Source organism: Vanellus vanellus (genome assembly GCF_965231255.1).
Source record: "Vanellus vanellus genome assembly, chromosome: 24".
In the NCBI taxonomy this organism is placed as follows: domain Eukaryota; kingdom Metazoa; phylum Chordata; class Aves; order Charadriiformes; family Charadriidae; genus Vanellus; species Vanellus vanellus.
Window position 1 is genome coordinate 5,141,143 of NC_138929.1, and position 13,461 is coordinate 5,154,603.

General features: G+C 61.0%; 1 protein-coding gene across 1 annotated transcript; it reads right to left on the reverse strand.

The window, feature by feature from the left end:
- Nucleotides 1-381: 381 nt before the first annotated feature.
- Nucleotides 382-12,316, reverse strand: LOC309681118 (alpha-2-macroglobulin-like protein 1; the record flags this gene model as incomplete). Its single annotated transcript, XM_082494945.1, has 36 exons — nt 382-413; nt 843-884; nt 1,057-1,159; nt 1,263-1,331; nt 1,442-1,532; nt 1,629-1,753; nt 1,828-2,043; nt 2,159-2,376; nt 2,498-2,654; nt 2,841-2,915; nt 3,067-3,223; nt 3,359-3,440; nt 3,625-3,801; nt 3,961-4,035; nt 4,261-4,312; nt 4,497-4,618; nt 4,914-5,040; nt 5,117-5,342; nt 5,520-5,661; nt 5,906-6,002; nt 6,239-6,451; nt 6,643-6,792; nt 7,043-7,188; nt 7,272-7,329; nt 7,656-7,874; nt 8,004-8,168; nt 8,320-8,429; nt 9,153-9,267; nt 9,352-9,466; nt 9,562-9,646; nt 9,795-9,948; nt 10,101-10,121; nt 10,762-10,814; nt 11,069-11,231; nt 11,667-11,856; nt 12,252-12,316. 36 exons carry the CDS (start codon nt 12,314-12,316, stop codon nt 382-384), a joined length of 4,407 nt encoding a protein of 1,468 aa, XP_082351071.1.
- Nucleotides 12,317-13,461: the final 1,145 nt, after the last annotated feature.

Consider the following 13,461-nt stretch of genomic DNA (forward strand, 5'->3'; position numbering starts at 1 on the left):
AAGTGCCGTGGGGAGTGGAGGGGCCAGACCTGGTGCCCCAGAGCTCCCTTGGGGTGGCAGGGGAGACAATGCAGAGGTGTGTCCCTGGAAAGCCACCGCTTGGCTGCTCAACCAAAGTCAAATATCTGTGGCGGGGACTTGCAGAGCAGCAAGACATCAGCTGTGGCTCCGTTGGGTCCTGGTGGAGTGGGAGCTGTGCTAGGGGGAGAAGCGGCTGAGTCCAGAGCGAGCCATGCTGTGCCATGAGCACCTGGAGGCCACGTTCTGTCCCCATGGAGGGTCAGGGCCATGGCCAGGGTGGGAGCAGAGGCTGTCCCAGTCCTTGGTGGCTGAGGGAGTTGGGTCAAGCGGAGGGGAGCGGCTGCCAGGCTTCAGGCTGTGCTAGAAGTTTTCCTGCTCCTGACCGTCAGCCTCTTCAAAATCAAAGACGGGTGTACTGTGAGAGGAGAGCCCCCTCTGCCCCCACCACCACCCTGGGCTGCCCCTGTCCCCTCCAGCTCAGCTCCATCCCTGAGACCCCAAACCCATGGAGAGGAGCTCTGCAGGGGGCACTGGAGGCAGGCCAGGTCTTACGGGAGTCTGAGCCCCCTCGAAGAGGCACAGCTACTCTCTGCACCCCACAACCTGGACCCCTGGGTCCTCCCTGACCTCTAGTCCCCCCAAGCTTTGGCCAGCAAGTCCCCATCAATCAATCAACCCAAGGTTCCAGGCTGGGCACCTCCAACCCCACTCCCTGCCCTACTCCCCCTGGGTCCAGGGGCTCAGCACAGCCCAGGTTGGTCCATCAGGGTTGGTGGGTCCCCATCAGGATCCCGATGGTGGGGTGACTCCTCTGCCCCTACCTGAGCTGCAAGGCGCACTGTAGGCAGCATCCGTGCGGTCACCTGCAATGGGAAGGACGGAGACCGATGGGCTCAGGGCGAGCTGCTCCCGCTAACGAGCCAAAGCTCATTAACGGGAACTGACAGCTCAGCCAGACCCCCTCTGAGCCACTGGGGTTGCAAGGGGTGGCAGCAGGACCAGGCACCCCAGGGCCACGTCCCCGGCGGGGCTCACCTGTCTCGTAGTAGTCATACAGCGTCACGGTGGCCGGCTGGAGGTTCCTCACTGGGAAGTCCTGTGTGGCAGTGAAGGCAAAGGTCTCCTCCTCCTTGGTCAGCTGCAGAGACAGCCCAAGGGCGAGGTGTAACCACCCCCAATGGGGAAGCATCCCCACGCCCCCACATGGGGGGTTCTGATCCTGTCCCCATGCCGCATCTCACCTGGTCCAGGTAAATCGTCACCTGGTCAGGCTGCACCTCCACCTTCTTCACCAGCTTCTGCCTCTTCAGCTGGAGGGATACGGCTCAGGATGGGCAACAGCTGCTCGGTGGGTGCCCCCAACCAGAGCCGGTGCCCCGGTGGGGCAGAGGGGATCCTGGGGGCAGCGGGGGCTTCTCACCTCCACCATGGAGCTCTTGTCCGGGATGTAGCCAGATGGCAGCTTGGCCTCGATGACAACCATGTTGGTGGTGGGGCGGTCCCCAGTGTACCTGCAAGGACAGAACCCCAGGGTGGGGTTGGGGTCTGCCCTCCCTTTTGGACTGCCCCCGGCCCCCCCAAGCCCAAGGGGCAGCCCTGACCCCTACCGTGCCCGAAGGAGGAGGCGGAAACGGGTGCTGGCATCCCCCCGGCACTCCCTGGGGTCCGTCTCCACGTGGAGGTCGAACGTCCCCGTGCTCGGAGGGGGTGGCACGTTATAGCGCAGGGTCACCTGAGGTGACGCAGGAGGGTTAGAGCCACCGAGTGGGCACCGCAGAGGGACGGGGGACCCCGGACAGTACCCACCTGCACCAGGGCGCAGCCCTGCCCGCGGCCTCGCACCTCGTACGTCCCCGGCAGCTCCTGCAGAGCCGCCCGCTGCAGCACCAACCGGTTGCTGTTGTGCAGCGTGAAGTACTGCGCCGTGCCCGCCGGGGATGTCACCGTCACCGTGAAGTCCCCGTTGCTGCTGTATGTCAGGGCAGCGTACTTCGCCAGGGCTTGCAGGGCCACCACGGTGTCCTGGGCATGGAGAAAGCACCGAGCTGGGGTCACCCACGAATTACAGGGGATAGAGATGGGGAGGGGGAGAGGGGGGATGCTCGGAGCAGCCCCATGCGCCCCAGTTGCCACCAACCTGCGTGGAGGCGAAGCCCCCGTAGGGGTTTTGCTGCCTGCTGAGCCAGCGGACAATTTGGGAGGCAGTCCCCATGTCGGCAGAGGACACTTGGGGCTGGGAGAGGTATGCCAGGAGGACATAGGCGGTCATCTCCACCTCTGCCGGCGCGGCGGCGGCCCAGGAGGGCTGCGAGAGGGGCAGAGCCTTCTTCTTCCTCCGCCAGTAGAGCTGCCCCCCTGGGAGAGAAGGGGGCAGGAGCTCAGCCCCGTGCTCGGGAGGTCCCCCGAGGGTGGCGTGGGGTGACCCAGGCAGAGGGTGGCACTGCCCGGAGGTGCCCCTGCCCGCGCCGGGTGGTACCTGAGCTGACGCTGTGCTGGGCCAGGCGTTGCAGTTGGGCTTGCCGCTGCTCCCCGCGCCCCGCCAGCCCGAAGACGTAGGCGAGCAGCGCCTGCGTGTAGGGGTCGTCCGTGGCCGAAGCCTCCAGGCACCGCAGGGCTGAGCTCACCCTCGGGTCCTGGCACGGGAGTGGAGTCAGGAACCAGCCCACGGGTGTGGGCATCACTCAGAGACCCCAATTCTGCCCCGTGCGACCGGTCGCGCCCAGGTTGGGCTAGGAAGTGGCCTGGAAGAGCCGGATTCCCTGCCCCAGCACCCATCCCAACCCCTCCAGCCCTTGCGGGGAAGATGGGGTCATCCTCACCGTTGGGGACAGCCCCAGCTCCAACATCGCAGCCGTGACATAAGCCGACAGCGAGATCTTATCTGAGATGCCACCCTGCAAAGGGGACAGCGGGAGATGGGTTCGGCCGTGCCGTGCCACCAGCACAGGGACTCCCCCGCTGCCAAGACCACACACTGGGGACATGCTGGGGCCAGCCTGGCTGTGGCTGCGTGTCCCCATGTCCCACCCCAGCCCAGCCACCCACCTGCAGGGCGTTGTTGAAGAGCTTCCCCACGCTGCGGAAACAGCCCGTGTCCTGCTGCTTCTTCTGCAGCCAGCGCAGCGCGTCCGTGATATGCCGCTCCTCGATGGCCACGTAGGCTCTGGCTTGCCCAAAGGACTTGAGGACAAACGCCGTCAGCCTGTGAGCCAGAGGGACATCAGAGGGATGGGAAACCAGGGCTGGGGCACGCTTGGTGGCAGGAGGAGCCCCGGGCTGGCTGGTCCCCGGAGGGATGCTGCTCCACCGCCTGCCTGACCCCTACGCGGTCCCTCACCAGGTATTGCCGCTGGGATCCATCTTCCCGAAGGCGCTGTAAGAGCCATCATCATGTTTGTAGAGCAGCTCTCGCTGGTAGCCTGTGGGGAGGAGGTGGCCATGAGTCTTTACGCAGTGGTCTTTACATCCCCAGGGGATCCTAGCGGCAGCCCAGACCCACCCCGGGGCGCAGGTAGAAAACGGGGAGGGGAGATATGGGGCAGTGGTGTCCCTCGGCGGCAAGTCAAGGTGGGACGGGGAGATGAGGGGACCGGGGACGCTCACCACTCTGCAGGAAGCCCTGCGCCTTGGCGCGGGTGTCGGGGTGCAGCTGCCCACTCTTCTCCAGGTACTGCTGGATGTAGATGTTGGGGGCAAAGCGGACCATGTTCTGCTCCCCGCAGCCGTAGGGCATGGCCAGGAGGCTGTCCACGTTCTGCAGAGCATTGCCCATGATGTCACCTGTCCCAGGGGGATATGAGGAGGACTGTCATCGCCTGTACCCCCTGTATCCCCTCCCATCTCAGCTCTGGGTGGTCCCACCTCCATGCTGAGCTTGGGCCATGGAGCTCTGCACCCTCCCTGCCCCAGGTGATCCCCAGTGTCCCGCCTGTCCCTTACCCATCACGGTGACGTGGGCTCGCTGGGAGCCCTCCAAGATGTTTGCAGGAACCTCCAGGGAGATTTCTTCAGTGGCTGTGGGGATGGAGGGCAACGACAGTGGGAATGCCCAGCTCCTCCTGGCCTGACCCCATGGCACCCTTGCCCACCCCCTTCCTGCTCTGACCCTCCATGGGCTCAAGGCTGGGTTGGGGTGTCTCAGCCAGGAGCTCCTCTGGCCTGATGGCCCTTGTGACCAGTGGCCAAGCATCCCTGCCCCACGTCCCCATGGCACTGCCAGACATCCCCAGCTGGTCCTACCTTCCTGGCAGAGCAGGGAGTTGTGCGCCTTCTCCACCAGGATCCCCCCGGGCTGTGGGGAAGCAGTGTCAGAGTTGGTCAGGAGAAGGGACCAGCCATGTCCCCCTGGGTCATGCCTGCAGCCCAGGCTCAGGGCTGGGTGCTGTCCTGTTCCCGGTCCTCCTGCTGCACCCCAGGGGCTGCTCGGACCCTGTTCCCAAACCCATCCCACTTTCCTCCTCCATAACCCATCTGACCTGCACCAGCAAGGGCTTTATCACGGTGTCCACGCGCCCCTGGGCTGGCACCACGGGTATCTCATTGCCACAGAACTCCTTGGAGCTCAGGGCCTCGGTGCTGACAGTGATGTTGACCTCCCCTGCAGATGCAAGCGGGGTGCTCAGTCCCCACAGAGCCCCCCCCACCCCAGCCCACACTGCAGCCCCACGGGCTTGCATCAGCCGTGGGGCTTTGTGTGGGGCTGGTTGGCTTGGGATGGGGGTCACCAGGCTGAGGAGCAGTGCTGGGAGGCAATGGGGAGGGTGAAAGTGGAGCGGAGGAGAGATTCCCAGGTGGCATTGCATTTGCTCCTGTCCTCCCTGCCCACCCCATCCTCCGAGGAGGTCCCCAAGCAGCAGGGCGGGGGGTCCCGCCATGGCCCTGGTGCTCCGTACCCAGGCTGGTGGCTCGCACGCCCCATCGGAAGGTCCTCGCTTCATCTGCACAGATGCAACTACTGTACGCCTCGTCTGCGTTTGCTGACACCTCCAGCTCTGCTGACTCCATCAGTGTCACCTGGACCTGCCAGACCACAGCCACGGCTCCATCGGCCCCCACCGGACCCCAGACCCAGGGCCCCCTCCCCAGCCCCACTCACCCGCAGGCACTGCCGCAGGTAGTTGAAGACGGTGGCCACGAGGGTGAAGGCTTCGTGGCGGACCACAGCGTAGGGCAGCGCCAGCTCCACAAAGAAGGGCTTGAAGGCCGTGAGGGTGGTGGCAGGGGCCATCCCCAAGCCCAATGGGGACGTGCAGAACATCCCGGCTTCCCACTCGGTGATGGCATCGGGCACCGTCACTGCCACCTCTGTGGAGCCCTCCTCCCTGCAGGATGGAGAACATCATAAGGCCATCCCACCATGTTCACGCACAGCTGGTGTCATCCCCAGCTGGGCTGGCCCTCCCTAGGGAAGAAGGAGCCAGCCTGAGGTCCCCAACCTCCCTCCATGCCGGAGAGGAGGTAGGGAGAGGACCAGCCCTATGGGGACTGTCTTCACTCACCCCACGGGGACCAGGTCCCACAGCCACGTCTCTGGGAAATACGTCCGGGGTGCCGGTTTCTCTTCTTGGGCAGCAATGGCTGGGATAACACGGTTCATTGTGGTTTCTTTCTGCAAATAGTAGACTTGGGAATCAATGCCACCTGGAAAAGGCAGAGCAGAAATTAGGGTCCACAGTTCCCTGCATCTCAGCTGGACCTCACCCGCAGGCAGCCCGAAGAGGGCCAAAATCCTTTTCAATACTCTTCAACCTCTTTGATGCCGAGTGTATTTTCAGGGTGGCTCCGAGTCCCCCTGAGGACACGAGAGCCAGGACTGGGCATCAGCTCTTTGCTCTTTTCTCCTGAGAGGGCTCAGCAGAGCGAGCCAGCTGCGGGCTGTGCTGACCTCTGGGACCGAGGTGAGTCGATACCCTGGGCATGTTGAACATCTCTTTGCAAATGTCGCTGGTGTTGGCATTGGTGAAAAGTTTCAGTGCTGCATTCTGTGAAAAAGAAAAGAGGTTGTCCGTCTCTGAACCCCGGTGGGAGGAATATCCCCATCCCAGCAGTAAATAGTCACAGGGCTGCAGAAGAAGACAAGTGGACAAGGACTGGAGCCTGGGGTCTGCAGGAAAGACCTTTGCCACGAGTGTGGCTTTCATGGAACATTGCTGAGCTTTCCCGGCACCCTGGGCAAACCACATCTGGCTCCTGGATGAAGACAAACCAGGACCTTTACCTGAAATAACTTGTAGGTGTCCATCTGGGAATTCCTCCAAAAAGGGGGATGTAAGTGATGCCTCCTTGGAGGGTGAAAGAAGCCTCTCTCTCTCGGTACATATGGGATGATAGGAACAGGAAAGTCGGGCGGATAATCCCAGGAAAATGCTGAACAGGGTGCTGGGTCTCGAATTCTTCCAGGGTAGTTGAAGTTGGGGAGTACTTTGTAGACCTGGGAATAAACACGCGTGCCAGGTACAAAACCAGCCAGGCACCCTGCCCAGGAGCAGGACTGCCCAGGAGCCACCATGGTACCGAGTACCCCTAGGGGAGTTCCAAGCCAGTGTCATCCCTTCCTCTCCACCCCGTCCCCAGCTGGTCCCAGGGGCTGCAGAAGGGGACCTGGGCAGTGCCACCACCCACCGTCTCTGTGGTGAGCTCAGCCTCGGGCTTCAAGAGCAGCACGCTGCGGTCCACGGCACGGACGGCACACAGGGACCCCGGGGCAGCCTCCAGCTCCAGCCGCAGCGCCGCGCCGGGCAGAGCCCTGTCCTCTGAAAAAGCCATCTTCACCTGGGGAGGGACAGGGACATCAGGGGGCAAGGGCAGGAGGGGGTGACACCTCCGATGGAGGAACAGGACCAAGCCACAGACATGGAGGTCTCTTCCAGACAAGGATAAAATCAGGCTTGAGGGTTTGGGGATCAGGGCATGGGTTAAAGAGACTGTGATGCTGTGATACAACTGGAGTGAAAGACATGAGGGCGTGCAGCTATGGACATGTCGTGGAGTGATTCCCCCATCTCTAGCAGCCTTTGCTCACCTTGTTGGGGAAGCACTTGGCCACGTTGAGCTCGGTGCTGTCAGCCACCATCTCGCCGTTGGGCAGCACCACGTAGCCCAGCACCTTGGCCGTGGGCGCCAGCTCAGGGCCGATGGGCAGCTCCAGGGAGAAGGAACCTCTCAGCTCTTGGCCGTGGGAGAGGAAGGGACATGAGGACCAGGCATGGGGAGAAGAGCCCTGCACAGCCCGTCCATGCCTCCAGACCTACCAGCCTCTGCAGGCACCTCTTTCCTGAGGACAGTGGTAATGGTCCCCTTGGCCAGGACCTGCAGAGGAGGGGATAGAAACACCACCACCAATGCTGAGTGTGGAACCGAAATGCCTCGATGGAGGATGCACCGAAGGGCGAGAGCGTTGGGATGGTTTTTGACCTTGCCCAGTCTCCAGCCCCCTGAACATCTCCCATCGGAATGCAGGTCCAACAGTGCCAGAAGACACCTCTTCTAACAAGCGTAGGTCCCTCAGTCTAGCCAGGACAGATTGCTCATGGTCTTGTCCTCAGGGACAAGATTGCAAATGTGTGTGTAGATGTGGACCTTCTCATACAACTGCCCTAATGCCTGCTGCCCTCCCTCCTGGGGCCAGAGCTCACCAGGAGGACCACATCCAGGCTCCCTGGCTTAGTCCCCAAGGCCTGCTTGCTGAAGATGTAGTCCACCCAGAGCTGTTGGGGCTGGCCACAGGGCAGCTTGCTCTCCAGCCGGCGGATCCGCAGGAAGCTCCTACTCGCCGAAAAGAAGGGGCTGAGGTATATATAGGCATTTTGGTAGGTGCCATCGTTCTGGGTGTGAGCTGTCTCGTTGACTTGACCCTGAGTGATGGAGGTAGAAATGAGGGGGGTGAAGCCGTCACTGATGCGGGCTTGGAGAGTTGCCCAGCCCCATACCACTGGAGAAAGCAGCACAGGGAGCCCCAAGGGGTGGGAGATGGGGTTGCTTACACGCAGGGTGACCGTGCCACTCCAATCAGAGGTCTCCAGCTCGAAGGAGACTCTCCCTGACCTGTCCGTCAGGAAGGTCTGACTCGTATCTTTTCCTTGCTGCTGAACGACGAGCAAGAGCTGCTTCTGTGGCAGCGCGGCGCTGGTGGCTCCCGTCAGCACCATCTGAAGATGGAAGGGGAGATGCCTTAGGTTGGGCTGCAGGTGTGGGGCAGAGGGCAGGGGTGGGACAACAGGGCTGGGGGTCACCCGGAGCAGGACTGGGCGCAGCAGGATGCAGGGGAACCCTGCGGGGTGTGAGGACCAGCCCCATTACCGTCCCAGTGTAGGGGATGCCGGGCTTGTAGAAATCATCGGTGTTTTCGAAGGTGACAGTGAAGGTTTCGGGTAAAATCTCACAGCTCTTGGTGTTTTTCTGCTCCAGCCCTGTGGAGAAGGAGTAGGGAGCTGAGAGTGTTGCAGGGACACAGAGCAGACGTTAGCCGCTGTCAGCTCCCCCACGGTACAGAAAAGGTCCGTGGACATTTTAGGCTTTCCATCTGCAGCCGGCAGCTTCGAGCACAGTTTGCACCTCCTTCAAGAGGAGCAAAACCTCTATGGCATGTTTTAGACCTAAAACCAGGGTGCAGCTGACTGCAGAGACTTCAGAAAAGGCTCTTCACCAAAAGCACCGTGATGCAAGGCCACCTCAGTGCTGGTGGGCCTGTGGACAACCCCTGGTCTTCTTTTTTTTCCAATTCCAAGTCACTGGCAGTCCTTTCTGGCGTGACCGAGGTGGTGGGTGAGGGATTAGCCCGAGGGATGAAGCCACACCACCGGACTGGGTGAAACCACTGCTTTGCATTGCAAGGACCCGACTCACTGCTAGCCGTAGTGTTGCGAGACTTGTTGGATCTTGGAAAGGCGTTTTTGCCTCCTGATGATTTCTCTGGTCAGAATTAGAAGTATCGCCCGGCTGACCTGGCTCACATCCCCACCTGCACCCAGTCCCTGCGCACGTGCACCCCTAAATCACGGCGCTGCTTTTGGGCTTTCCTGGAGAAGACCAATACCCCCGTGCCATGCATTTGGGTGCACGTGGGGATGAAGGCAAAACCATGCATCAGCAGCAATACCTGTTCCCAAGCAGGAGACCACTGCCATGCCTACCTGTCCCATCCTCCACCAGCGATGCCTGGACTTGGAATTGCTTCTGAAATATGGAGCCGGTCTGGTTGAAGTCAATCAACAAAAACTCCGTTGAAAAGCAGCCATTCTTTTCAGTCTGGAGTGAGAGAGTTAACCCCGTTAGCAGCAGTCCCAGGATGGGGCTGTCCCGCTGGCACCCGCGCTCCCCGACTGTGCTCACCTGCCCGCTAACCTCCATGCAGTTCAGGGAGTCGCTATAAGGTCCGTATAGGAACCTCATGCGCTGGCACAACCTGGCCTGGACCTTCCCCTGGACGGGCTTCCCGTAGGTGTACCTGTTGGGTGGAGGGTGGTGAGGGTGTGCCTGATGGACCACGTCACGTTGCATCCATCCCCTCCCTCTTCCCAGCACAGCCTCTTTCGGGCTCACCGTCCACAAATCTCCACCTGGATCTTCTTATCCTTCTCCAGCACCACGTCAGGGAGATTGATGGTCACCTCAAACTTGGGCAGCACTGGTGGAGAAGCAAAGGGAGAGAGGGTTGTCGCTCCCAGGACAAGGGCAACGGTGCCTGGGTGGCCAGAGGGGCCAAGACGTGCTGCCCACAGGGACATGCTGAGGTGGGGCTTCCACCCCCTGTGCACCTCCCGGTCCCCACATACCATATTCCTCCACGCTGAAGGAGTGTCTCTTCCCCTCCACCTCGATGATGTACGTGCCCAGCGCCGGCTCTGCAGCCAGCGGGAGGGACAGGTCCACGATGCCCTGCCGCGGGCTCACCTCCTGCCACTGTGCGATGCGGTTCCCGCTGGGATCCTGCACGCAGGGACACGTGGCGTCAGCACCCGGCGCCCCCAGCACCCAGTGATAAAACAGCCCATGGCTGCATTATGCTTCTCCTCCCCAGGTCATGGCTGCCTTCCCAAGCTCACACCACCCAGGAGCCTCCCTCCATCTTTCAGACTGACCTTCAGGATCACGAGGGGCAGCTGCAAGGCAATGAGAAGATGGTTAGAGGAGAAATTCAAAGCCTTCCTTAGGGTCTCATCAAGGTGGGGACACCTACGGAGCCACAGACGGAGCAGCGTGAGGGTTATTTGGGGGATGCTGTGAACTTCAGTTTGCTTTGGGATTGATTTTGAGCTGAGGGCACTGCCAGTGTGGCGTAGAGAGGTGACACCTCCTAGTGCCTCCTCAAGAAGCCAGCAACCATTTCATCTGGGAACCTCCCGCACTTGCAGAGACCCAGATGATTGCTCGGGGATGCTAGAGACGGAACTCGCCTGTAATCCTGACGTCTGATGACTTGATGGATATCGATAGGGCTTTCCCTGCTTCCCAGTCGCCATCGCTACATCCCTAACCAGAACTTCAAGTGGGAATGTTCCCACGTCACGCGTGCAATTCTGCTCTCTCTTTCCTTAGCCTGCTTGGAGCCTGCGCGAGCAGCACAGGGCATCCCTGCCCCTGGGGAGCGCACCCACCCAGGCAGAGCTGGCTGGGGCAGGATTCCCAAGGGGAAAGGCGCTGCTGGTTGACTCCCACACCTCTCTCACGGCTTGCCGAGATTGTAGGAGGGCAGCGCAGAGGCGCCCTGTCACCTCCCCCCTTCCCCAGCCCTGCTCTCACCTTCTTATTGCTGGGAGCGAAGTCTTTATCCAAAGAGACAATTCGAAACTTCACTGGAAAGAGCAAACGGGGATGCAGGAGTGGGTGCGTTGGCTTGGATGGGGGGTTCCCCATGGGGAAGGTGGATGGAAATCCACCCTGAGCGTTGCCCTGGGCCGTTGCTGGGGGTCCCAGTGCATCCCAGGATGAGCCCTCCTATTTCCGTGCAGCGTAGGAGCAGGGCTGAGCCTCCCGTCCCCCTCTCCCACCAGGTCCTTCAGCCCAGAGCTGAAGATGGACCCAGGGTGGTCCATCCTGCCCCCCTCACCTTGCTGTCCAGGCTTGTAGACAGCCTTGTCTGTCTGTATGAAGATCCCAGGCTCCAGGGCTCTCAGCATCACCTTCTTCTTCTTGGAGACATCCAGGGAATCTCCCTGGATCGAGATGTGCAGGTCTACGATTTCCTCCTTCCCTTTGGCGGGGGCTGGAGCCTGGCAGGGGAAACACCAGGCACCAGGTGAGGACAAGGGATATGCCATGGCCAGGATGCTCTGCCCACTCGGAGTGACCCAGAGCACTCCTCACCCACAGGGACACCTTCCCCAAGCCAGGGGCTGGGAAGAAATGTCCTCCCCACACCCTGCCCTAGTCTGTGTGTCTGCTACCAGGCGATTGTTTCAGCTGCCGAATAACTGGGCTGAGCCTAGAGTCGTTTTGCCTGCGTGGGGCATGAGACCCTACCAAAAGATGGGGAAGTCACGCCTGGTCCCATCCTCCTCCAGCTGCAGAGGCTTAGGGCTGCGGAGCAGCGTGGGGACCACAGCCCCATGCTCAGGGAAGCTGGTGGAAACCTCTCTGCCTGGAGACAACGGCGTGTCCGGGGCATCCCCCTCCACGCTTACGGCTGTGCATAGGGTGACACTCACGGGGAAGGTGATGTTCAGGTACAGATGAGGCTCCTGGACCTTCCTCTCTAGCAGGGTGATGTTTTGGGTCCTGTCTGGTCTCTGCAGCTGGACGGTCAACTGGACAGGCTCATGGAGGCCACTGAGATGGACCCACAGCATTGCTGTGTGGGGGTGGTAGATCACAGCTGGGGACGTGACCACGTAACTCCTAGCAAGGAGAAGCGCTGGGATGAGGCACATCCGAGTACAGACCCCATGGAGGTCTTGAAGAGCTCCTGAGTGCACAGAAACCTGTGCTGGGGTGCAGGGCCACCTCCCCCAGCCTCCCCACTCTGCTTCTGGGCTCCCCTTGACTTTCCAGCTCAGCAGGGCAAAGGCTCTGCTCACACATGGGCTGCAAGTGAGGCACCACCTACAACAAAACATCCCAGAGCCACCAGCCCCAGGGTGCAGGGACAACCCACCTGCCCAAGCGCTTCCACCCTGGCCAACAATCGCAGGCATGGGAAGGATTAGCTCCCACTATGCACCATCAAGGAGCCAAAACTAAATGCCTCCCACCAGGCACGGACAGACAGACAGACAGACACAAAGAGGGCTTACGGTGCTGCAGATGCCCCAGCTGTGAGGTGCAGGACGAGGAGCAGTAGGGCACATGGGGACCTCATGTCTCCAGCTGCAAGGGGACGTTGGGGACGGCCACAGCCTCCTTCTCCAAGTGTCCGATTGCTGCAGACCCACGTCTGTTCTGCTACAGGCTCTGAAATGAGATCTTTGCTTTCCACCCAGTGAGCAAACAAGGGTTGGCAGAGGGATCCAGCATGAACCTGCAGATATAGCCAAGGCAATGTTTACCTTCTGCCCCCACAGCCTCCTGGGTTCAAGGCTCTGATGGATTTTTTTGCAATTCGAGGCAAGGTTCCCATAGGCTACAGAGGTTCAGAACCGGGGGGCAGGACCCACCTACACACTGGTTTGCTGGAAAGTGATGGCAGGAGGGAGCGGGAACGAGTTGCCCAAACGAAAGTAGGCAGCACATCATGGGAACAGCCTGTGAGCTGGTGGCGATTTCTCAGAAGGTCTTGTTTCCAGGTGTTTCAAATTTAGCCAAATAGTAGCTACTTGAGCTGCTAACAGGTCTCAGGCTGTCTTTTTGCCCAGTTTCTTCCAATTACATCAAATCAGCTGTGGGCATAGGAGCAGGATGGTGTTGGGCTGTCATGCCAGGTCCACCCGCTCTCATTCCTCCGTGCACCACGCCTGGGAGCTGGACACCTTTTTCTGTCCTGGTGGGAATTTAGGAAAATTGAGGCACTTCCAAAACAGCCACCCAGTATCCTGAGTGCATCCCCTGCTCTGGGGTTTTGCGGTCCCCTTCCCTTTGGGGACGCAGGGAGAGGCAGAGGCAGCACTGCGGGAAGCCACGAGTGGGGCTGACCCCTTCCCCGTGGGCTCCTGGATGACCACAGTTGGTGTCCCCATGCCAGTCCTGCTCAAGCATTGCTGGACACAGCCCTGTGTCACCTCCCTGCCCTTCGGGAACAACCCCACGTGGTGGCAGTGTCCAGAGGAGGTTGGTCCCCGCCACCCCCATGGACACGAGGGGGGAGCGTGGCCCTGAGCCTGTCCCGCCACCGTAGGATGTGGGCAGGGGTCAGTGCCCCACTGGGCATCCTGGGGGCGGTTCAACACCGAGCCCTTTGGAGCATGGGGCGGGATGGGCCATGAGCAGTGTGGCCAAGGGGAGATCGATTTGCCTCTGCGATCGGTGCCTGTGGGGAATATCACACCGAGGATTTGTCATCCGGTGCTG